The 26,773-nt window shown below is 40.5% G+C and overlaps 2 protein-coding genes across 2 annotated transcripts in view; one reads left to right on the top strand and one right to left on the bottom strand.

Annotated features, from left to right (window-relative positions):
• lats1 (large tumor suppressor kinase 1) overlaps nt 1-3,238 on the top strand; it is a 7,032-nt gene extending 3,794 nt beyond the window's left edge. Inside the window, 6 exon segments of the mRNA XM_035679133.1 lie at nt 1-273; nt 858-1,440; nt 1,966-2,148; nt 2,498-2,604; nt 2,686-3,171; nt 3,173-3,238. Coding sequence (XP_035535026.1) covers nt 1-273; nt 858-1,440; nt 1,966-2,148; nt 2,498-2,604; nt 2,686-3,171; nt 3,173-3,238 — 1,698 coding nt within the window.
• A 4,042-nt stretch (nt 3,239-7,280) lies between these two features.
• Nucleotides 7,281-22,441, bottom strand: rab10 (RAB10, member RAS oncogene family). The gene is made up of 6 exons (XM_035678295.1): nt 21,637-22,441; nt 16,324-16,384; nt 13,707-13,845; nt 11,560-11,649; nt 9,269-9,370; nt 7,281-8,444 (listed from the first exon to the last, which is right to left on the bottom strand). The coding sequence occupies exons 1-6, from the start codon at nt 21,761-21,763 to the stop codon at nt 8,358-8,360; spliced, it is 606 nt and encodes a 201-aa protein (XP_035534188.1). The 5' UTR covers nt 21,764-22,441; the 3' UTR covers nt 7,281-8,357.
• Between the last annotated feature and the right edge of the window lie 4,332 nt (nt 22,442-26,773).

Raw genomic sequence — 26,773 nt, 5'->3', positions numbered from 1 at the left:
AGCGGCGGCGGCGGCGACGGTTCCCGAGAGAAGACGACAGAAACGGCCGAAAGCGCCGCGGCGACAGAGAAAGAGAAGAAGCAAATCACGACGTCGCCTGTTCCTGTCCGCCGGAACAAGAGAGACGAAGAGCGGCGAGGGGAGTCCGGAAGAGTCGCTCTGTACTCCCCCCAGGCCTTCAAGTTCTTCATGGAGCAACACGTGGAGAACATCCTGAAGAACCACCAGATGAGGATTCGGAGGAGGAAGCAGCTGGAAAGCGAGATGCAAAGGGTGAGAACATCCACAACCTTCACACAAGTTCTACACAAACCTATTTCACTCTTTAAAGAAATCCTGTCGCTCTTTCTGAACTTTGTTCTCTTCTCGTCGTCGCTGTATTATCCGCCTCTCAGATGTTTTTCATGCTGTTTAATTCTTTGTTCTTAGCTGTTCTTTCTCTTCCTTTCTCTCCTCGCTGTCACTAACAGCTGACCTGAAAAGGTAAAGGTATCTCTGCAGTCATGACACACACAGTTGTCCACACCCATCAGTTTGTTTAAGTAAGCTTGTGTTGAGTCTGTAGTGTGTTAAATGGACTTCATGCAGCATGTTGTGGCTGAAGGGAATGCATGTCACTCAAAGTCCACCTCACTGCTCGAGCATTTGTGTTCTGGACTCAAGTGTTGATAACACAATAAAGACTGTTTGCATTTATAGATCATTTAAAATGCATTTTGCACTGGTTTCCTTCGGCTGATTCCCTTGAATGCCAGTTTATATTTAACCAGGACTACGTGTGTGTGTGTGTGTGTGTGTGTGTGTTTATTTGGAGCCATTTTAACATTAAATCACTCCTCACTCTGTTCTGTGCTCAGGTGGGTTTGTCTTCAGAAGCTCAGGAGCAGATGCGTATGATGCTCTGTCAGAAAGAGTCCAACTACATCCGCCTGAAGCGGGCCAAGATGGATAAATCCATGTTCAAACGCATCAAGACCCTCGGCATCGGAGCCTTCGGAGAGGTGTGCTTGGCCAGGAAGGAGGACACGGGAGCGCTGTACGCCATGAAAACGCTCCGTAAGAAGGACGTGCTGCTACGAAACCAAGTGGCCCACGTCAAGGCTGAGAGGGACATCCTGGCTGAGGCCGACAACGAGTGGGTGGTGCGTCTCTACTACTCTTTCCAAGACAAGGACAACCTGTACTTTGTCATGGAGTACATCCCTGGAGGGGACATGATGAGCCTTCTCATCCGGCTCGGCATCTTCAAAGAAGAGCTGGCCCAGTTCTACATCGCGGAGCTCACCTGTGCTGTGGAGAGCGTCCACAAGATGGGCTTCATCCACCGAGACATCAAGCCCGATAACATCCTCATAGACCGAGACGGACACATAAAGCTCACCGACTTCGGCCTTTGCACCGGCTTCCGCTGGACACACGACTCCAAGTATTACCAGAGTGGTGGGTCTCTTCTCGACAGTACATACTCAAATAAAAGCCATTAGCTCAAACAAATGGCTGCTATTAACGACCATTTCCATTATTAATACGTTTCCCAGTTCTTTTCTTTATTAATTAAACTATTAATTAATAGTTTAATAATAAATTAATTAAACTAAATTACTTATTTTGAGTTATATTTGGGTGAATTTGCGTCCAGTTACATTGAAGTAGTCGACTATCAGATTAACTAATGTTTTTAGCACTTGGATTATCCTTATAATAATAATATAATAATAATATAATAATAGAAATACTGATACTGTTTTATGGTTTGTACTAAATTGATGAAGGCCATGTTCAAAAAGTTTACAAGTCATTTAATGTCGTCAACTTGCTGTTATAAAGTTGCTAGTTGCTCAAATACCTGGCTTTGAAGAAGTCATATATAATTTTAAATGTACACCTGCTATTTTCATTCATAAAACCACAGCTGAATAATAATGAACAAAGTAATAATGAGCTTTGCTGTCGGTCTCTTTCCAGGGGACCATGTGAGGCAGGACAGCATGGACTTCAGTAAGGAATGGGAAGACCCAGCCAACTGCCGCTGTACGGACCGTCTGAAGCCTCTGGAGAGGAGGAAGGCCCGGCAGCACCAGCGCTGTTTGGCACATTCACTGGTGGGGACGCCCAACTACATAGCACCAGAAGTACTGCTCCGAACAGGTACTGTGGACCACAACTACAGTATATGTTTCACTTATATTGTACTTTTTTTAATCAGTAGCATTGATAGTAAAAGTCTACAGAAGAGCAGTCTTAGTATTATTTATATTATCAATTAATGAATGTTGGAAACTGGAAACCTTTTTATGTATGATAATAAAGGCCATGGATTTCTAATAAACTGTATTTAATGTGGAGGCTGCTGCCAGCGGTCTGTATTTGCGCTTTGAACTGAAACCTGAAAAAGAAACGGAGCACCAAAAGCTAACACACTTCTTCATTTAAAAACTGACTGTAAACTTTCCAGAGTTGTTGTTGCAGTGTGATTGATGTCTCTAATCTTCTCCAGGTTACACCCAGCTCTGTGATTGGTGGAGCGTTGGTGTGATCTTGTATGAGATGGTTGTTGGGCAGCCTCCTTTCTTGGCGACCACACCCCTGGAGACGCAGCTGAAGGTATGTGAAGCACCTGCAGTGAAATATTTTGCATCTGCGGAGCTCATTGTTTGTTAATGTTTTCTCTTCTGTTGAAATCAGGTGATAAACTGGAAGAGCATGCTGCACATTCCCCCGCAAGCCAAGCTCAGCCCCGAGGCGTCGGATCTCATAGTCAAATTGTGCCGCGGCCCCGAGGACCGCCTCGGCAAGAACGGAGCGGACGAGATCAAAGCTCATCCTTTCTTCAAGACCATCGACTTCTCCAGCGACCAGCGGCAGCAGGTGGCGCCCTACATCCCCACCATCGCACACTCCACGGACACCTCCAACTTCGACCCCGTGGACCCGGACAAACTGTGGAGCAGCGACAGCGACGGCGAGGACAACCTCAACGACACCCTCAACTGCTGGTTCCGCAACGGCAAACACCCCGAGCACGCCTTTTACGAGTTCACCTTCCGCCGCTTCTTCGACGACAACGGCCACCCGTACAGCTGCCCCAAACCCATCGAGTACGAGAGTTACAACGGGGACGAGGCGGACGGCGAGGGCCCGGCGCAGGAGCCGCCAGTAAGCTCAGCGGCGTACCCAGGGCCGAGACCGTGGTCTAGGCGATGTAGCGACCTGCCGAGTTGAGCCGCTTGTACGATAACGGTTGTGTGAGTGGTGTGTGGGTGTTGTGTGTGTGTTGTGTGTGTGTGTGAAGGGGATTGCGACGGTACAACATTTAAATCCTCGAGCACAGGAAAGTGTTTGTCAGAACACTGCAGCACACAGTCACACTAACAGACTTTGATTTAGGAACCAGATGTTCACACTACAAGTTACAGATGTTGTTCGGCATTCTGGGGAGAAAACGCACTCATTCGCTTTCTTGACAGGAAGGCTGGATTGTAGCTCGTCCATGGCCGAAGGTAACAACCCGCCTACTAGTACCTTTAACGCTCACTAGGTAACAAGTAATTGCTGGCTGCCTGGCAACCTCACGCTGACGACGACACGCCTCAGTCAAGAAGTAGTCCAGATCATAGCGCCTCGTGAAAGGAGGTGTTTCTTTACACTCATTGTACGGATACAGCATGTTAATCGGTGAGCTTCAGAGGTGCTGGCAGCTGGATTTTGTTACCTACAGACCTGAGAGAGTCGAATCCTCGAACTCTCTGCAAGAAAGCAAATGAGATTTTAGTTTTCCTCCTCAAAATGTGGAACTATTCCTTTACCGTTTGCTGCCTGAAAGAACAGAAAGCAGAAAAACTAAATCAGGGTGCTCTCTTTGACGACTTATCGCAAACCCCCTTAAAGCCTTAACTTATTTAAGAAAATTGTAACTGGTGATTCTAGTGTAGATGCTGTTTGAGTGTGGGAATTTTTGTTGTTGGAATTACATTTATTGGTTAAAAAAAAAAAAAAAAAATCGTCTTAATTTATATTTTAATGTCTGTTGCAATGGGATTTAGTGACTCGTAGAAATTTGCAGGGATAAATTGCTCTAATTATTCATTGCTGTGCCTTTTTTGTTATCTTTCACCAAATATAAAGAGGGTTAATAATCAGACTGGCAGTTTAAAATGAGAGTAGCAGTAGCTGATTGAACTACAGTAGGTTGTTGTTTTATTTTTCTAATTTATACCTAAAATGTATTTATAAATTAAGTTGTATACAGTTGATGTAAATATTTTTCTCTTCCCTGTCAGCTGATTTATTTTTTCCTTTAGGGCAGGCCCTCGTCAGTGTCCCCTGCTGCTGCCTCCTGTCAATATGTCGTGTGCTTTTCTGTCTCTCATACCCCCAAAACACCTACGACACTAATCCACAGGACTGAATACAGTTCATTCTTTTTGTATAGCTGCAGACTTCATGCTCGTCTCTCAACCAAAGCACTAAATAGTTGGGTTTTTACTATTTGTTTGCAGTTACCCAAGTTAATGATCACATGACCATGACATTTTGTGGCGTTATCTCACTATGAACCAGAATTGCCTCTGCTTTTAGGTACCTAACCACATCATCTATAGTACACTACATTGTGTCTGATCTGGGAGAGGCTTAAAGCTTAACAGCCCAGTTCCTTAAGTGGTTTTTCTTATTTCCTGTCATTTGTTTCGTGCTTCTGTGCTGATTGTGAAGAAGAACTGGATTGATGGACTCACGATGGTGGAGAGAACTGCTCTCCGTCACAGATCTTGCTGATTTTGTAACCCGCTGTACTTTACTTTGTGTTTAGGAAAAGATCTCTGAATGTAGTTATGGACTTAATGGTGACCACTGGCATCCTGCACTGGTTTTGTGTTTTCATTGTAAGTGAGAGAATTTTATTTTTGTGTACATTGTTGCTCTGGGAGGTTGGGTACAGGGAAGAGGGTGATAAATAAAGAATGTAAAGAACAAAACGTTTCACTTGCACACCAACTTTTTATATCATCATCAGATAGGAAACTACTGGACTGGTGATTTAGATTAGAGCTGAAGAACAGTTATTTTCAGTATCAATTAATCTGCCGAATAATGCCCACGCAGTTCACTGAAGCCCAAGATGATCTTTAAATGTCTTTTTTTTGTTAAACCAAAATCCAAATATATATTATATAAAGCAGAAAACCCTCAAATGAAAAGCTGGGAAGATTCATAATTTCAGTTTTCTGTCAAACTGTTTTGTTTTGATTGATTCATTGACAAACCATTTAACACTCAATTAGGGTTTTGTCAGGTAAAAGGTAAAGTAACACTAAATATCTATAAGTGCAGTGTTTACATATTTTGGAGCTGAAACCTAAAAGTTGAACAAAACAAACATCATTTAGAACATACCAGACTGTCCTGTCTCTAAATAATTAACATACTTGTTAAATAAAACATTTACAATAGTTAATAAAAGGCAGCATTACATTTCATTAGTGTGTTTACTTGTGCAGTTGAATTTAATCTGGTGGGTTTAATCATTGCAGTCAAATGTTGATATATCAGTATGTTTAGAAGCTCTGGTATTAAATAAACTGGGATGCAGAGAGCCTTAGTTAACCTTTAAATGTCCCATTTCCACTACATAGTTACCATATAATATTTACATTTGTTCCATGTAAAAGGGCTGTTTAATAAAGGACTCTCTCTCTTATACTGTAATTAGCAACTTAATGATATAATTCAAACATCCGCAGTAATAAAATCTCCATACAGATAAAAGCAATTATGGAAATAAAGTAAGTGGCCTACTGCAGATAGATTCGACAGCACAGTTTAATCTCGTCAGTCAGATATAAATGAGTCTGGTGTGATGAGTTTAAAGCTGCCGCCACCAGAGGGCGCCAGACAACTGAGACCTATAATGGACACCTCCACACTCTGGTGTCCCAGTGCCAAAGACCCTTTTAGCAAATAATAAACAGACATTTTCCATTATTATCCCATTATCCACATATTTGTTTTTTCTTCTTCTCCAGCCTGAAGTAGCTCCTTTATTCCAGCTGTGAAATGCAACAGCAGAACTTAAGCATCCAATACCACAATCAGACATGAAGGGATTTAGTCTGCACGCAAATCTGGAGGAAATTATTTCATTTTTTTTCTATTGTTAAAGTACAGAAAAGTCTTATTTCCTGAGGCAGAATTTGTTGGACATGCAGTTGATTTTTGCCTTAACAGCACAGCACAGTTCCTGTCATGGGACTTTTTTCTTATAGTTTGCCTTCAATCAGCTGTTAATCCTACCCTAAACTCTAAATTTAAAACAAAACAAACATTTTGTCTGAAAACATTGTTTATAGTTTATATCAGTGGCTGTCCACACTGCTGATCCCATTTTCACCGTATCAATAACTTTCTCAGTTTCCACTGTATCACTGACAACAGACTCCGTAGTCAAATGAAGTTTAGTGAGGAGAACTTCACTCATGATGTGGCACAAATCAGGGAAATAATGCTGCCAGTGATGAAAGCCCGAGCTGCGGGGACTAACTCGGCCTGTGTAGTAACGGCCAGCGTCGCAGCACGCTTTACATAACTAAACAAAAAGGCATTTCAGTCCAATTATCAGGCCGGACAAGCACAGTTGTAATTAATGACATTAATACAGGCTGCATTCTACAGCACTATGAGCTATGGCTCACTCAGACACTTAATCATTAACGTTACATCTGCTTCTCCACCTATGACGAGTCAAAATGTCTGCTGGGAGAAAGACTTAATCGCTGGACATGAGTCAGTCTACTCTGCAGGTCAAACATGTCAACAAATGTGAACTTTGAGCTGAATATCGGCAGGAGTACGCCTTACATCACACCACAAATCGGACACACATTCTTTAATTTGTAAGTCAAATGAGAGACTGAGCAAATATTTGTGAGCGTGACCGAACTCTCACTAAGATTCCTCGCACTGACTTACAAGAGGAGGACTAAGGCTGAAATAAAGAGGCTCCACCAGCTTCCAACATGCTCTGAAATAGAGTCAAGTAGAGGAAAGGCCTTCATTAATATAACTAAGCTCTGAAGTCAAGAGTTGGTGTTCATACAAGGTAGGAAGTGTCTAAAACTGAGCCCAGGATCACACTTTTTAGCTTTTCTTGGCCTCCTCTTCAGGTCTTTCCATGTTAGAAATCTAGTCGATGTGAAGCTGATGGAAACACGGGACAGTTTATAAGATCTGACATGAAAGGAGACATGAAACTACAACACAGTACATCATTGAGGACAAACAAGTTAACTTAAACAAGCTTATTTTTAATGGATCTGCAAAACTGTTTGAATTTCCAAAGAGAACTTCTGTACCTCCCGCCCACAGTTACCCAGTGGCAAACGTTACACAACGTTACAGAAACGCTTCCAACCCAAAGAAATCTGCATGCAGGAACAAAAAAAAAAAAAATCAAAAAAAAAAAAATCAACCCAAATAAGGAAAAAGAAATAAAACAAAAGTAAAATAAATCATACAGATAAAAATAAAACATCAATAAACAGGACATACTGTATAATGCCGTTCTCTTGGCTGGAGGAGAAATTCAAACGCGTCTGCTTCAAGTTCGGCTTCCTCGTGATGAGAGCCTGAACCAACAGAATATTAAACTGTAATTTCATTGGGTGGATGTGGCTCCGCCCACCACACAGCCCCGCCCCTGTCTTCCATATAAGGCACAGGACAAAATAAACCCCCACATACAAAAGGAGCTAGCCACGCCTCTGTCACTTGGTAACAAATTGTAAATGACCAAATACGGTTAGACAACAGAAACCCCACTAAGTGTACAAAATGTTAATCCTACATTTGTCATTTTTTGTTTGATTTTCTCTTTTATTTTGATTTCCTCTGACTGAAGGTGAGTGCTGTGGGTGAGTGGGGAAAGTGGGGAAGGGGGGGAGTTAAGGGTAGGTGAGGGTGTCCAACCAGGTGAGCTCAGGCAAAGGAAATATTAAAAATATGAGCTTGTCTTTTCTCATTTTTTTTAAATCTTTTTTTTACAACTTTTAAAACAAATGACAAGAAACGTGACTGGATTTCTCTTTTTATCAGAAATAAAAATGATCATCAGATGGAGAGTGGAAGAATATGGTGGGGTGGGGTGGGGGGGAGGAGGGGGGATTAGACACGTGAAGTGGTTTATTGTTTTACTCTGATAAAGAGACAGACAGAGAGTGTCAGTGTGCAAGAAAACTCATGAGACAGGTTAGAGAGCGAGAGAGTTAGAGTTAGCATTTAGAGAGAGAGAGAGAGAATATGTGTTTGTATGTGTGTCTGTGTGTGTCTGTGTGCGTTAGTGTGAGTGAAACAAGAGGAGTTGTTCAACTGCAGCACTTGCTCTTCCAGCCTGTGACTCCACTTCCACTGCTGATGTCGACGTTTTCACTGTTGGGCTCTTTTACAGGCGTCTGTCGCAGAAAACACAAACGCAGACGGAAGAAAAAGACAAAAAACATCTCATTAAACACAAGAGAATTCCCCTCAGGTGTACTGAGACTGTGTTCCAGTTTAATTGACTGTCTGAGTGTCACATTTAAGCAGTGCAGGGCCGTTAAAGATGCCACAGTGGAATGGAAAACAATTGGATGTTTGCAATACGGACGTGTGCCGATGCTTTAACATTTTTTAAATGGACTATATTTCATTGACTTTAGGAAGAAAGCTTTGCTAACTGTTGTAAGAGGACACCGTCTGCTCTATCTTCAAAGGAAACTTTACTTTTAAACATTTAAAAGGCTACAATGTTGAACCATTAAAAGGACGTATTTCCTTGCCACTGACACCGAGTGCTTGCTCGTGGCGGGAACTGTTCGGGTCTCTGTCAATAATTTTTTTAAGTAGTACCGTCTAGATCTGCTCTGTTCAAAAAGTCCTTCTGTTATCTGTTATTTGACGCTATACAAATAAAATGTATTGAAAAAATGTAATAGTTGTAGATGTTTAAGGTTAATAACAGCAGTGGCTACACCACCTCAGGAACTTGTTTATCCATTTAAAGTGGGAAGAATGTCATTGAATATATTATAAATAATATATTATTCTAATATAATAAATACAAATAAACTATATTAATAATACCACTATAAAAAAAACTGATGTTCCTGTAATTCCGCAATTCCAGCAAATATCAACCAGTCAAATAAAAGTATTCATGTTGGTTCTGTAAAAGTGGTACAAATACTGTACTGAACACACACTATATCACACAGATGTTCAAAGCACACACACACACCTTTCTCAGGATGTCTTCTGCTAACGTGAGGAAAGCCTTCTCGATGTTGATGTTGGCCTTAGCACTCGTTTCAAAAAACCTAATGCCGTGCTCCCTCGCAATCTGTGGAGAAGAAAACAGGGCGAGTTAGAACGATGAAAGAAGGTCTCGTCCAAAAATAAAGTGGCTGATCCTCTGTGCAGAACAGAGATCAGGTATCACTGGCGTTACCATCTCAAGCACACACACACACACACACACTTCCATTCAGGTCAGGTAGGTGTGTGTATGAGTAAGCAGATCTGTATCTGATGTTGCTAAATCTGCAGACGGACTAGTCGCTGCTAGTTTCCACTGGTACAATGAGCAGGAGCTCTTAAAAGGCTCTGCAGACCCAAAACAGATGTTTTCACTGGATTCATTCGATCTCTGCTCGGGCTGAAATATATCCTGGAGATTTCATCAAGTGACGAAACTCGATATACTAACAGAGGGCGTGTAGAGTGAGCGGCGTCACCAGATGCAGGAGTCGCCCGGTCCCTCCCCTCAAAGAAACAGTGCAATCACATGAGAGTAAAGGAAGGAAATCCTGCTAAAATACTTCAGAGATCTGGCACATTTGACATTGAATTCAGACCGACTGTCTCAAACAGCAGGGATCACATGCTTCTCTTTAGTCTTTGGAAATTTGAATCCTGGTGCTGAAACCTGGATCTGTAGACCCCATTTTGTGTCAGACATGTTGCATGTTTGTGTAAATTCACACCACAGACATTGTACTGGTATGTGACGCCATCTTGGGTTGTCATAGGACTATATTTTGTATGAGTGATTTACATTTTAATGACAAATCCTGCTTTTTAAAATGGCACAACCTCACTAGTTTCTTGCATACCTTCAGGCTTTGTTTAGCGTACTTCACAAGAATAATGAGAAGGTACAAGCGTGTGTCTAGAAACTCAATGTGTCCTGACATTTCAACGTCTACTCACTATCTGGTACACACTGTGAAATGACCATTGGCGTGTATAAGCCCACAGTAGTGGTCTTATATTTTTAGTAGCGTAGTCGTCAGTCTTTACTCAGACGCAGTTTGAAGTGAGCACTGCTGACAAGATTGTTTATAAAAAAGGAAACCGTATCTCCTCGGTGATATGGACATGTTGTGGTTTTTATGAACTCTCAGATCAAGCAGTCACCGTGCTGTGTAAGCAGCGCTGCAGGAGGTGCAGTTGTTTTATTGTTCTCCTGCAACCGTTACTGCACAACCAGACCCATTCACCACAAATTACACTGCCTTTTACTGCCTATATACAGTTTGAATTATGGTCTGTAAAGATTATGTCCTGACAACAAAGCCATCGCTTTTATTTCAGGTATAAACACCCAACGCAAGCTGCAACAATATCTCAGTTACACCAATTTATCCATTTTTCATACTCGTAAACAATGCAGTATTTTGTTTGAGCGTGAATGCAGCGAGTTTTAAACCCCCAAGAGAACATGTGAGAATTTCTGAGGCAAGTTGACCCAAAATATTTTTGTTATCAGCTCTTCAGCAAATCAGAAATAATCACACAGTTGAGCAGCGAGTTCAATACACAGGGAGGGAACTTAAATGTGGCCAGTGATAACCCCAAAGCAGGTCTGGAATTTGTCTGGAGACCCATATTCATTAAGTAAACAAACATTTACAGTAAGATTCTTACTGTAGCAAATTCAATTCAATCATTTATTTTTAAAAACAAAATATTCTGAGCTTTCACACTGCAGCAGCTACGTTTTAGAGAGAAACCTTGCATATGCAATGTATAAAATGGAGTTCAAAATATAGAATATAAAAGCTTCCTTTGTTATTTTTGAGATGGCTTATGTCCCAATAAACGGTTGTTTGAGCAGTCACTGAGTTGTTATAGTAGAAGTAAGCCTTTATGGCATGCAAAGACAAACAGCAGCTTACTGCACGTTCTATAACTAACACTGTTTTAGTTTATAGTTTAAGTAAATTCAAGAAGCTTCCAGACACATTTTTACTAGTTCTAATACCTTGTTTTTACCCCACTCTCTATAAAATTATGCGACAGACATTGGGAGATTCTCTGCTGTTTTTCTGCTACCTCCAGTGTAGAATGAGTCCATGGCAAACAGTCCAAGTGAAGATGGGACTGAAATGTGATCAGGGGACTAAATGAACAGAAGTGTTTCTAGATTCAGGTCTATGAACTGAGTGGCAGTAGTAAATCAGCCAATCAACACGCAGGACCCTGATGACGGACGGTTGCTTATAGCTGCAGTGGACTGCACCATCTCACCTGCTCCCCCTTGGCTTTTGGTACGACCCTCTTGTCCTCCATGTCACACTTGTTGCCTAGCAGCATCCTTTCGACGTCCTCATTTGCATGCTGAAAAAGATAAAGAAGAGTTTGATGATTAGATTACTTTTTCATATGAGCGACATTAAACGCAGCTTCATCTTGGATTTCAATATCACTGTTGCAATGTGGACAAGATACCACAAGCCAACCAATAGATCTGTCCCACAAGACCCTCAAGGGGAAATCTGAATGGTCAAAATATGATTAAAAGCATATTTATATTACACAATATAATGTTTTAGACTTCTAAAACATGTATTATTATTATTATTACTATTATCATCATTATCATTATCTGCTGGATAGTTTTTTGTTTTTATTATCAATCTATTTAACAACTTCTATCATGATCAATCGACAAAATGTGAGACAACAGTGAAAAATGCCCCATCAATCTTGAATGATATAAAACAAAAATATAAGAGAATTTGGGCATTTTTGCTTAAGAAATAATAATATACTGTAGAAATAATTGCTCAATTGATTAACTGACTTAAATCTTGACATTTGAGGAGCTATTGAGACACATTTTAAGTCAAAATGATGATCAAAATAGTTTATTTTCTGCTGGCTGACTAATCGTTGCAGCTCTACAATAAAACAAAAAACACTCTTTGGTCAAAAGGCAAGTAGATAACACTTTTTTTCTAAAGGGGTTACAAGTCAAAAAAGGTTGGGAACCACTGATCTCAACTGTATTCATATTACTCTCCAAGTAGCAGAAACCTCTGCATCCTATTAGCTTTCCCAGGAGGCAATAACAAGGTTTCACACATTAAAGTGCAACAAGAGCAAGGCCACGTTCTTAGTTAGCAGGAAATGCATTGTGTTTCCTTTCCTTGACCGGACTTAAAGTTCTTTAAAAGCGAGGGTGAGAAAAACTGCAATAAATTCCTCGCCGTCTCGCCCAATCCGCTTCATTTAATGCGCAACACCTTTATACCGATCATGTGTTGTAATACCATTAAGTATTGTTGCACCCAGGATCTAGAATGGATCCCAGAAGATTACTCAAATAACAGAATAATCACTACTGAGGTAAATAGTGACAATAATATAAAAGCCACTGTAAAGGTACAAAACAAAAGAACAGGGGTGAGCAGCAGGACAAATCATATGTTACAGACAGCTTGTCTTATTTATCTGATAATCAGCTAATCATGTTGAAATATCAGGCTTGGAAACCAATGTCACTGGATACTGTCTGCATTGGGCTAAACATCATTGCCCTTATGGCCTTATATCCATTATGACAAATCACAGAAGGACACACTGGTCCTCAGAGATCCTCATACAGTACTCACAGACTGTGTAACCTCATTTTCACATTGACTTAAATATGCTGTTTATATATACAAAACACAGAACACTTTGAGAGTAAGCAAGTGACTCATTCCTGTATTATGTTAAATATGGAGATGAAACATTTTGGACTTAAGGTGGACACACCACATGAAAAGAAAGACCATTTGTGGACAGTATGCAACAACACTGGAATATGGAGATATATAATTTGTACTTCCTGCTGTCTGTAAACAATAATTTGGTATACGTAGATATATAATCTTCCTGGTTAATGTTATGAAGAACTAAGATTGTTTATATAATGCTGTCAGTGTGTTGATGTGTAATCTGACACATCAACATTGTCTAGGCCATTAACATAATTACTGTTACTGGGCAATTAGCTGTCACACCTATTGAGTGTAGTAGCTGTTATTCCAGACACACCTCCCCTTCCTGCTGAAACCCAGTTTCAAACAGAGTCATGTCTTTGTCATCGTCTGGTGTTTAACTTCTGGTCCCACTGGTATTCAAGGAACCCTGGTTCTCCTACAGATGTATACAGACATCTGGCTCATCTCACAGGCTGAGACACAAGCTGCTACACCGCTCACTGAACACGGATCAACCAGCTGGTTAGCAAGGACGTAAGTCACTCTGCCAAAGAGGTAACAATAAAAAAGGAGTGCCAACACTTAACTCTCCAAAACCACAAAAAAAAAACCCTGATAAGATTTCACCCAGCAACGTAAATACACATCATGATATGGAGAGAGAGAGAGAGAGTGTTAGTGTTGTACCTCGTCAATGTTGCGCAGCCATTTGCTGATGTTTTCGAAGCTCTTGGCATTGGTGATGTCGTAGACCAGCATGATGCCCATGGCTCCTCTGTAGTAGGAGGTGGTGATGGTGTGGAACCGTTCCTGGCCCGCTGTGTCCCTACACACACACACACACACACACATTATATTGTATTCACTGCTTTCTTGTATTATATCCCTCAGTGACTCAACAATTACTTCACAAGATGCAGAGATTTCCCACTCCCATGACTGCAAACCACAACACATATCAGCAACACATCATGAAAGGGTGTGTCAGAGATCTGTCAGACATTGTAATGTAATTCCTTTAATCACCAAAAGAGGCCGATAAAAAGCCTTAAAATATTTAATGCGCCATTAGCGCAATAATAACTCAGAGCTGAAAAAGCATCCAATCATCCCAAACTCATCTCACACAGAGGAACTACTTTATTTTTAAACTTTTACAATACCTGAGGAACCTGGTAAGCAGTACAAGTCGAGTTGAACCACACACAGAGACACACACAGAGACACACACACACACACGAACCATGTCCCCTCACACGTCTGCACTAGCATGCATCTTAACTATGACATTTTCTTATCTGGGGAAACCCTGCCAACATCTATCTACTGCTGATACAGGAAAAAAAAAGAGAAGAGCCCAGCAGCCCCAGGCTCACATGAGCAAATCAAACCTACTCCTACAATAGTCGTTTCACTATGACATTTAAAATGATAGCTGGCTGTGCAAAAGTTAGATTTTGTTGAGTCTGGTGAGCATGACCACATCTCTGGGTGCCCAGGCTGTGTAGTGAAGATTAAGTCCAGACATGATGTGCTGGGACAGGAAGAGGAGAGAATGTGATGGGGACTGAGACTGAAATAGAGCCACTGAAGAGGTTTAATGGACAGTATCGGGCCAAGTGTGATCAAGTTTCAGATCTAAATCATTATGAGTTTCACATGAGCTGGACAATCCTTTTATTTTGCCATTTAGATTTAGTTAGACACGTCCCTTTAGAATTTTTTAATATGTACAAGTTACAGAAGTTAGAGATTTTTAGAGAAGAGCATTTATTATAACTTTTACAAACTTACAGAGAATTACAGAACCATGATAGTCAGGCACTTCTCCAATATCAAAAGACTGGAACATTTTTGACATATTTCTAATGTGTCCTTCCTGTGCTTTCTCTGAGGTTACAGAGATGAAAACATACCAAGACAAACACTGTGTCACAGTTTGTTAAAACTCCCCATAATGCCTTTAACCTTTGACAACACATCATGGGTTGCAGTGATTATATTCCTCGATTATTTTATCATTTAATTATTTATCCGAAAACAGTCCAAAGTGCCCATTACAATTTCCCAGAGCCCAAGTTGACATATAAATTTAAAAACTGTTTTGTCTAACAAACAGTCCAAAATCCAGACAAATCAGCAAATATTCACATTTGAGAAATCGGCTCATTTTGTCGGGCATTTTTGGATAGAAATGAATGATTAATCAATTAGCCTGAACAATGAGCCTTAAATGAACACATCTGTCTGCTGAAACGTTCACTGCATCTTGATAAACGTGACTAGTATTCAGTACTATAAATATATGTGTATTTCATTCACAGCTTCAGTGTATTGACGCACACACTGCAGCTTGAATAAATGATAAAAACACAACTAACTGAGAATCATTCAATCTCAACTTTGGAGATATTTTCCAAACAAACCTTTTCCTTTGACTCCTGTTTCCTCCTGCAAGCTTACACCAAAAATACGTTGCTAATAGGCAGCTTTAGGATATTTTACAAAGTAAATATATGAAAAAACTTTGCTGGTTCCAGCCTCTAAAATATTGTTTTTTTAATATTTCCTGTTTTAGTCCGTCTTATATAACAGTAAAGTGAATATCTTTGGGATTTTGGACTGCTGTTTGGACAAAACCCAACACATCCAGTTACACCAAATAATAAAACAATAGACCTTTTTCCCAGAAGCCACTCTGACATAAAATAGTAGGGTAAACACAGGTGTTACCAATGACACTAATTAAGGTTAAGTTGGCTCACTGCTCTGCTACACTAAATGTAATGGAGCCTTAATCAGAATCATTGTGTTTACCCTACTATTTTATAAGTGGGTGCTGTAAAAAAGGTCTATTAAATAGTAATATAATACTATAATAAAAAGGACTAAATATTTGGAAGATTAATTGTTGGAGCCTTATTTGCAACCTTATTAAACCCTTCCAATCAACCAAAGTCCAGTATTCATGTTTCATCATATCTGCAGAAGAGAAGGTTAAAAATCGAGTCATTTCAGTTGGGGAAAGTCCGCTTTTGTGGACAATGATAACCCTGCAGCAGACCTCCTGACGGGCCGATGACCATTTCCTGTTCTAGCATATTTCTGGGCTTGAGGGAGGTATGTCAAACAGATGTTTCACTATGATGTAAGGCGCAAACAGAAGAGGCTGAACGAGAAGACGAGTCTCACAATGTTGGTGAATTCTGCAGCCCTGTACTCCTCCACCTACAGAACAAAACTAAAAAACAAACTAAAACAACAAACTAAAAAGGTCACGTCTCAAAACAGTACATTGACTCACCAGATCTGTAGTTTGATCTTCTTTCCTTGTAATTCAACTGTTTTGATCTTGAAGTCTATTCCTGTATAACAAGGAAAAACAGATCAGAGTTACACGTCTATCAAAAGATAAATGAACGACTAGCATGTGAGACACTGACAGTGAGACGGAGAGGAATGGAGAAATTGAGGCTTACAAACAGAGACTTGTGGTTCTGATGCAAACAGAGAAATAGAAACCCAGCGAGGAAAGGCGAGATATCGACAATAGAGAATCAGAAAGAGCCAAAGAAAGACATTTGGGAAGGAGGAAATGGAAAGTGAGTGACAAGTGCTTCCATTAGAGAGACAATAACATTATCTCTTCCTGATTCTGCAGTGTCATGCCCAGAGCTTGAGCCTATCAGCAGACAGCTGTGGGGATCAGCAGCTGGCGAACAATGGCTTTACACACATACACAAACCAGGTTAAGGTAAGAAAACTGACAACATGTTTACATGCACTGCAATAACCTGGTTACTGATAAACCGGTGCTTAAATGCAGCTCGTTACAAACATGACATTATGCATATTTGAAGTCTTGAGGGTTTTTTTTTGGTTGGAGCATTTGGACTGATGGTGGCGTGAGAGGACAGGCTGTGGTGGGAGAGCACACAGTTTTTCCTACGTGTGCATGTTTGTCAATGAAGACTTATTTCAGTTTCCATCTTGGTTGGGCTTTGGATTTAATTATTTATAATACAAGTACACACTGCTGCGCTTTCTTTCAGGAGGTGAACTGCCATCAAGGCGTTGTTGGCCAACTGTCTCATTCTATCTTATACTCGTTATCTTTATAAATCTGTTCTTTTTAAGTGCTCACGCTAATTAATAAACACTTCTGGCGATGGGTCTAGTGGTGAACTGACTCACGCTGGATCAGAAGTTAAGATTTCTGGTATGGCAAAACTACAAGCTAATGACATATTATGAGGCTGAAATGATGAGTTGACTAGTTTATCCACAAATGCCATATATTCTCTGGTTGCAGCTCATACAATGTGATTGTTATTTACTGCTTTTCTCTGTTTTACATCAATAGAAACTGAATATCTTTGTGTGGTGACACAAAACGAGATGCCTGAATAGGTAACCTTGGGTTTTAAAAATTCTGATGTCCATTTATCACTGGCATTTGAAATTTTACAAACTAAACTAGGAGTACCACTAACTATTATTTTCATTATGAATTAATCCGCCGATTCTTTTCTTGATGAAACAATTCATCTTTTTTGTCTATTAAAATGCAAGAATACCAAAATATGCCCATCACAGTTTCCCAGGGACGCACTCAAATTGCTTGTTTTTTTCCAACCAACCGTCTAAAAGCCTAAAATCTTAAATGTTCTATCATATAGGACAAAGACGGTTTGCAAGTCTAGAAAATGTAGACGTTTAACAGCTTCTACGTGCAGCAAAAAGTAAAAAAAACACAAACAATCCTAATGAATAATCGTGTTCACAATATTTAAAAGAGTAACCAAGATAATCATCACTGTCATAATCATGAAACCTTTGGGGAGGCCAGTTTTAAAAAGAAGTGACTGAAACAAGACAAGAAGTGGTGTTTTCCAGTTAAATCGTGAGCTGTCAGCTCAGCTTTGGTCAGAAATTGTGGTTGGTTAAAAAAGTCCAAGAAACAGCTGTGCTCTAGGTGGGGCAGGCCCATAGAATAATGAAGGGACTGGCTGCCAATGTGTGACTCACTAAATAATATGCACTCCCCAGAGAGAGGGAGGGCAGGAGGGACAGAAAGATATAGTTATAGCTAGAAACAAAAAGGAGAAGGAGATGAAAAAGGTTCTGCAGAGGACACACAGCGTACTGCGCCTAAGTTGATATTCACATCGACGCCGATACAAACAGAAGCTAAAGGCGTGTCAAATAAATATTGGGGATAATGCGATTCTCCACAACCATTACTTAAAGTTGTGTCCTGAAGAAATCAGACTGAGCGGGGAGGACTTCATATTTGTCTTTTCCTGACAGGGAGTGAAAACACTGAGTGAATCTGTGTGTTTTTCTTCCTGGTGAGGTGCACTGGCAAGTTGTCAAGAAAATATGTGCATTGTGCAATCAGTGGAAAAATGGGCACTTTAGCAGAAGATAATGACACTTTCAAAGACAGCCAAACGTTGAATTTGACATCTAAAAAAAAAAAAAAAAAGGGAGTACGTAGTTTATGGCCGGCTTTTGTTTTAATCCCTGAGGAACCATTCCTTCCACAAGTATGAATTCCACTGTAGCCATCGCCAGTTTCCATGCACAATTCATGAGGTCTTGTGGAAAGAGATTTTAGATTGCAACATCATGCATATTCAGCACTCTTAATATGCATAAACTGTAATATATGAAGGAGGAAGGGCAGAGAGAGATTGGAAATGAGGAGCAGTGACTGGTGAGAGAGGGGGGTTTTCCAGTGGGGGTATTTTGAGAAGCAGCTGTGCAAAGTGTCTCCAAAAGGTATGAGCACTGTGTCAGAGGAAGAACACACTCCTGTTTCACATGTCCTGGTTCTGCTGTTTCTTCTGTTCCTGTCAGACATCAGCGGCTGTACCTGGAGTGTTATGTGTTTACTTAAGTAGTTTGTTGCATCCACTAAACTTAAATACAACTGTAAGCCAGAAGATTAGCATCGTAGCCAACAGAATACTGGGTAAAAAGAAGAAACCACCAATCATATAACAACAGAAGCAAAAGTAGATGGTTGCATACTTAGAGGCTTGTGTTCATTTTTATCAAATCACATCTGTAATTGGTTCACGTCATTGAAATATTACCTGGTTCCAGCTTTCTCAGTTCATGGACTATTTGGCTGCTTGGTTCTTTGTCTAATGTAAACTAACTATCTTTGGGTTCTGAGCTATTGGTCAGACAAAACAAACCATCTGAAGACGTCACCTATAGAATATGTTTACCTTTCTTCTGACATGTTATATACAAAAAAACATTATTCTAATGAGGATAATTTCATATATTTACTGTATATTAACAATCAGAAGTCCTTGACAACTACAAGTCCTAATTAAATGATGTGCTGACAGACCGTGTTCTCCATATTCTTAACTTTTTACAGTTTATCACATTGCATGCTGCTTTGTTTTTAATACAGATGTAGAACAAAGAAGAGCTGAGAGCTGTAGTTTTTAAAAAAGGAGACGGCTCTTAAAGGGGAATCAGTGAAAACATTTAACATAAGATGAATAAAATGACTTTGGTCTGTGCCATTTTAGTACATCCTCATTTACCACCAGTCGTGTTGTAGAGAAACTGAGGTGGGACCACCACACGTGAGCAGTGACTGTTGTGGACAGTTTCAGTTCAAGCACTATGATCATTCTTGTGTCTGATCATCTTAAAGCCTAAAATAACTTGTTAATTCATATAAACGTTGGCCCTATGTTTCCCCATATTTTGGGATAAATGAGACAACAACAGAGCATGTTTACAATATGGACACCTACACAATGGCTACAGCGGGATCAATCACATTATCCTTCATGTGAAACAGGTTATTCTAAGGTTTTCAATAAGGTAGAGAAAAAATATCACCTGCAGTTGCTGCAAAAGCTTAGATTGAAATACTCGACTTGCTACCCAAGTTGGCAGGGAAAGCACCCCTGCAAGAAACAAAGGTCACTGCTGGTCTCTGACTGCTGAAGAACCTGTCAGTCCATCATCTCACAGCCTTCCCTCGAACTGGCTGAACTAACAGAGCTCTGATTAAGTGGCTTTGACTCAAATAAGGCAGACACCAGTTGTTACCGTACCTCAGTTTCACATTCAATACAATACATAATACAACACAAACGTTATGGGCGGATTACAAGGCAAACCGAGGCATAAACATAAACACACGGGACAGCAAGTTTTGCAACAGAGCCATTGTTCATTGGTGTACCTTATCTAATCTAACCTGGATGCCACTGGGAACACCGTCGCCCATTATGGATGCCTCGTTCTTACACACACAGTAAAGAGGAGCAGCCAACGCTTAAAAGTTACGAAAAGCTAGGGCTTGAAACTCAAGCTCCATCAAAAGATTACAGATATAATTCCTGGGCACTGCAAACCGTCAGCTACATGTGGTTCTGCAAAACACGTCTAATGTTACATTATTACTAAGCACCGATCTTAAGCAACAGGCGTAAATGGAGCCTTCACTCGGGCTGTGCAGGGATTTGACATAGTTTGACACTTGACTCATGTGAGCGTGATGTTGGGACACATGCGTAGAGGGTCAGAGGGGGGGAAAAAGCCGATGATGCCACCATGATGAATTGTCTGTGGGAGCAGCCGTGGAAAGTAACTACCTACATTTACATAGGTAGTTATAAACAAGTCAGAGGCACTTCCACTGGTACTTTTTACTCCATTAGTCATTTTACAGCTAAAGTCACCAGCTCCTTCGCAGATTCAGATTTCACATACCAAACCACTAACTTCTTACAAAATATGATCCATTATTCTGAGACAAGTGCCAGTATCTTAAGTAGTTTAAACAGCTCCACCTCCACCAGCTACAGGCCATTAAGATGTTGCTTACACATTATTGTAGCAGTAATAGACCAGCAAAAATATACGCATTAAAAATCTAAACCGAGCCATTTTGAACCATTAGGACGTTTCCTTTTAACACGAAGTACATTAACGATCCTCCTGCACTTACAGTCACTTTTACTTGAGTTCTTTTATATTATTTACTTTCAGATTTAGTATCTGAACACTGCTTCTGAGGGGCTTTACTTGTGCGGCATGTATCATTTTAAACAAAGACCCAAAGATATTTTACTTAAAAAATAAAAAATAAAAAAAGTATAACTCGTGGCAGAAACACATGCACACAGCTATAAACGACAGTGTTTAGATGTAAAGGCCTGTCAGATATACGGGGGAGTCCGTTTTGTTTTTTACTGCTTTTATAACAGCAGCACGGCCCTTACACAGTGCTAGCCTCGTTAGCTCACCAGCCACTGGGTCAAGTGACATGACAGCATTTCCTCTGGCACATAAACCGGTCAAACCTGCCACTGCTGGAGGGATAAAACCTAAATGTGAATCATATTCATTATTAAAGCCACGGCCATCTGAAACAGGAGTTTCTCAGCTCAACGAAGCCGCAGCAGTGTGTTAGGCCTGGTGCACGCTGGTAGCACACAGGCTAAGCAGATATGAGCTACCGACATCCAGCTGCAGGGAGAGTCAGGGCGAAGTCACCCCCAGCTGTCAGAAACTGCCCCCCCTCTCCTCGACTACGACCCCCATAACAACACACCGTCCAGTAACGTGTCTTACCTATAGTGGAGATGAAGGTTGTGTTGAAGGCGTCGTCGGAGAAGCGGAACAGCACACAGGTCTTCCCCACGCCCGAGTCTCCGATCAGAAGCAGCTTGAACAGCAAGTCGTACGTCTTCTTCGCCATTGAAAAACAGCCAGAAGATAAACCCCGAGAGAGAGAGAAAAAAAAAAAAATAATAATAACCCCACAGCAGATCAACTAAAGCACTCCTGTGTGAAGTCTAAATCCAGCTCCGTGGCCAACCGGACCGACTGCCCCGCTTCTCTTGGGCTGTTCACAGTTAACAATCTGGGATTTGTTGATTAGCTTCGGCGAGCTAGTTGGCTAAAATACCACCCGACAAAAAGAGCTACCGAGCCGCCGTAGATGTGTCCGTAAGGTTATATCTCCAGAGCCCCCCCCACCTTTACAGCACGACAACACAAAGCTAAGAAAATAGGATCTCCTCCCGTTGTGAATCCTCTTTTCCACTCTTTCTCTTCTCCCACACAGTCGGGACAAAATGGCTCCCCTCTCCCTCTCTCTTTCTCTCTCTCTCATCTGTTTTTCTTCGCCCTTCTCTCTCTTTCTTCAAACTAACGGCGAAGCTGATTCAAATTCTCGGCACACACACACACACTCCGTCATGCCAGAGCCCGTCCACAAAGCCCGACCGAGAACGAGTTGTAAAAACCAAAGACGTTAAAGTGTGTAAAGTTCAGTGTCCGTCGGGAGTTTATTTCGCTTTTATCCGGACAGATTTCAGGACAGAAACACAGACGACCGCCGTCGCCTTCGAATGGGAGCCACCACGGCGACACCCTAAAGGCCCCGTAGACCCGCCCTTCCTCCCGCCCCTTCTGTCAGAATCCACGCCTCTGATTGGTCAATATCGCTGTCACTCCGCTAGGCGCCCTAATGTTATTGGCTACCGCGGCGTGCATCGAGAGGGTGAAGGGGCGTGGCTTAGAGCGACGGAAAGGGCGAATGTCACTGCGCATGTTGCGCGGACATTTTGGCTCAAAGCTCCCGTTGCTTCAGCGAATGAAATGTGTCTAGTGATCCAATATGGCGGCCGGTTTCTTGCGGATCTTGTTCCAGCCGGGGTTTTATTATTTTTTTTTTTACTGCGACCTGGCATTTTGATGCGGTGACTATCCCCCAGCTGTGAGTCAGGCAAAGTGATGTCATATATAAGTACTTCTGTGCTTGTTACGGGCGTTTCCCACATCCTCTGTACACTGCAAGAACATTGATCCTCTCAAGTCTTTAAAATAACTGTACACACTGAGAGAGTACGTGCATGTACACATCGTTACTGTGGGTTCTTCAGAGCTGACTTTCTGTGTGTGTGTGTGTGTGTGTGTGAGAGAGAGAGACTTTACTTCTTCCGCCTGTCAGAGCAGTTTGTCTCTCAGACACTCTCCTTAGGAATGTGGAGTATGCCCTGCTTTCTACTGCCGAGTTCAGGCTTGCCACAAAGTAGGCTAAGAAAGACAGACAGCAAAGATATAAAGAAAAGAGGGATAGAAAAAGAAAACTAAGCCAGAGAATAAAGAAGGAATGAACAGTGTTGACCTTATGGTGGCACTAGATGTTCCTGGTAATCCAGTGGTGGAAGAAGAGAGGTATTCATTCTTTTACTATACAAGGAGTGAATAATACACTCTTTTTATAAGTAGAAGTATTATCAGGACAAAGTCAAAGTGTCCTTTTTAGATAAAATATATACTTTATTATTGAATGTTGCAGCTGGTAAAAGTGGAACTAACTTTTGAATAATATACTGCCAGGTAACTTAATCAAGTTTTATTTATTTGTTCATTATATTTTTGCATTAATACCATAATCAGAATCTGCAAAGTAGCTAGTAACTAAAGCTGTAAGATAAATGTAGTGGAGTAAAAAGTATAAAGTGGCAGGAGATGGAAATGCTCAAATAAAGTAGCCTACCTTTAAAAGTGCACTTAAGTTCCATACTTGACTAAATGTACTTAGTTACTTGTCACCACTGCCATCAAATAGTTGGTAACGTATCCACCAGATGTCAAGACATTTTCGCTAAAAAACAAAAATGTAAACCTCATGCTCGTTTAAAGGCCCTCCTCAGGCAATCGTAAGGAAATGAGGGATGTACTGTATCTAGAACAATGACCAGAGACATCATAATCATCTAATCACAGTCATGATAAGATCTATTTGTTAACAGGAAATTAAAAAAGTCTAATTCAAGGAGTCTTGCATAAAAAATAACAAAAAATAACAAAAATACACATTTTATTTAAACTAATAAGGTGTCTATATATTATATATAACTATAAAAAAAAATGTTGTTAATATAAATAGACTAATGGGAATATCACACATATATACAGATGTTTTTTCATGCCATGTGTACATACAGATCTTAAGGGAAAACCAAACATGTTGATCCTCACAGGACAATGAATATTGTATTTGATGAAAATCCATCCAACGGTTGATGAGATTTTTCCACCAAAGTAGAAAGTTCACAGCCGACAGCGTGACCAAAAAGCTGCAACCATCTTAACACAAACCATCCAATACGAATCCTAAAACAGATGGTACAGAGGTTAAAAAGGTGACACGGAGCAGAAGTTTCCATGGAGCTCACAGAGTTTCTTTTAGACTAAATAAAGAACAGCTTCATTTTGATTTCAGCCCGTATTTTAATTGTATCTCTGATCCACATCTTCAACACTTAAGTAACCTGTGTTAAGCCAGTAAATCATGTTGTAACACACAAGAAAATAAAATCCTCCCACATCAGCGTACATTCCTGTATTTTGCTGCATGGGGCCTCGAGGGTTCGTCTCACACTCTCACACAAGCAGCCAGCAGCTACCACTCTGACTCTGTTCTGGCAGTGATAGTTACGCACATTTGAAAGAGGAAATCTGTCTTCACATGTATCTGTTTGACAAGTAAACCAGATGGGCTTTCAAAGTTTTTATTTTGGGGCATTTTTTAGGGCCTTTAACCAACAATGGACGATTGAAACTGTGACAGGAAACAAGGAGAGGCAGAGAGTGGGGAAAAACATGTAACTGGGAACTGAGCAACAGTACAGGACAGTGTCTGGTATGCATGTTGATCACTGGGCCACCGGGACGACCCGACCAAATGCTACTCTCACCAATTTAATATATACTACAACTAAAAGAAGTTGATCCATTAGTCAATCAATTTATTCCAGAGTTCTGGTTTTTTGTCTTTGTGATGGTAAACTTTTTATCTGTCCTGTTGTTTTTATTCTGTTTTATTTACTCTCGATTTAAAAGTCTAACCTGGGATGTGGGCTGTAAACTAGCTTCAGCTACTCTCAACATCAGTGGTTCTCAACCTATTTAGTATCAAGGATCCGGATTAATACACATCAGGACACAGACTCTGACTCTATGTAGTCTCAGGGATCCTCGTCTGATTAGATTTTGTTACTCCTAACTGTGTGTACTATAGATTGGCAGCTTAACAGTGAAGCGTGTGAAGACTATGAACAGAATAATCTTAACTTTTAGTCAATTAAATAATAGATAAAATATTCCACATATTTCTGGGAACCCTCCTGAAGGACCCCAGGTTGAGAACCACTGCTCTACACATCTGATGCTTTGATTATCTGTTTGTAACAATGTTTTTTTTGTATGATGAAAAAACAAAGAAAGACTAAATAATAAAATAATAAAACTATGTGGATGATAATTCCTTAAAGTGCTGATAAAAATGAAATTTACTACAAATTTTCTACAATTTCATAACAACGGGGCGGCTCCATCTGCTTGAGGAGTATCAGGTGATATGATCAAAAGCTCCAGAACAACTAAATGGACGTATTGGTGGTTTGTCAACCTCTGTTTCCAAGGTCAGCAAATCATTTTAGATCACAGAATTGACACGACATTGGTATTTATTAAATTATGATGGGAATTTTTGACTATATAAAAGTAAAACATTGTTTAAACTAAAGAATCACATGAAATACCTGACATAGACTCAATGTAAATAATTTCACTTAAGCCTGTATGTTTTGCCTCAGGACAAACTATTTTCTGAAGGTGGAGCAAATCACTTGTTTCACGTTGTCCTAATTTAATAAAATAGTGTTTTATTCTTTATTGACTTAATGTAAATGGGCCATTCAGTTCAACCTGAATTGTTTAACTCAACTTAAACCATTTTTGACTACTCAGAAAACATTCCTTTACAACACATAAACCAATGATTCATTAATTATTCAAGAAGATAATTAGCAGTTTAATCCCTAATGAAAATAATCATTAGTTGCAGCTCTATACATACGACAACATTAGCCAGATGCTTTTATTTAGAGCAACAATGCGGCTTCATTTTCAATACAATCCCACCCTCCCAAGTTAAATCATTTCAGTAATTTGCTGACCGTGAGTGGAAGAGGGACGGGGATAAACCAGCTTCCACCCATTCTGTCCAGATTTCCATTCAGGCCACAGTGTGAGTACTAAACCCTTTTCTGGTCTAATGGGAAACAGGACTAAATTCTTGATATATTTAGATTTTTATCTAAATAGTTACATCTGATGCTCATCAGCAGGTGTAGCTTTTGGAAACACACTTGGAAATGAATGGCTCACTCATATACACTTCCCTGAGAATGACTCATAAAAGGTGACACCACGAGCACCTGAGCCCAGGGGGATTTGTAAACGTTGTGCGTGGGTAATTTTCTCCACGAATTCCCAACAAACACATATTCAGTCAGTTGTTTCTTGTTGCCTGTGTAGCCAAATTAAACACACACCTTGTTCGGGGGACATGTTAAAGGTTATGAAGAGTCTTCTAGCATCAGAGGAATATGTGCTGAATTCCCCATGTGGTTTAGTCTTTCCCCTTTCTGGTCAGTCAGGCCTTCAGCATTAATACAGAACATTGAAATGATCAGATAGTTGAAAGAGGAAGAGGTTGCATGGAAAGGTTGGCAGATGTAACGGGAAACCCCCAGAGTTATCCCCAGTTATCCCCCAGTGCCACTTCCTCCATCTCACCTGGAAAGTGAAACAGATTTCTCATTTCCTTCCCTGTCATTGACCACCTACAGGTCATAATGTGTTACACACTTATGTCACCAGGTGGCGCTGTTGTGTCAGGTTTAAACGG

This window comes from Morone saxatilis, unplaced genomic scaffold, assembly GCF_004916995.1.
Source record: "Morone saxatilis isolate NCDOM2014 unplaced genomic scaffold, NCSU_SB_2.0 Contig7, whole genome shotgun sequence".
NCBI classification, from domain to species: domain Eukaryota; kingdom Metazoa; phylum Chordata; class Actinopteri; family Moronidae; genus Morone; species Morone saxatilis.
The sequence above is the reverse complement of the archived record's forward strand: the minus strand, read 5'-3'. Positions and strand labels throughout refer to the sequence as shown.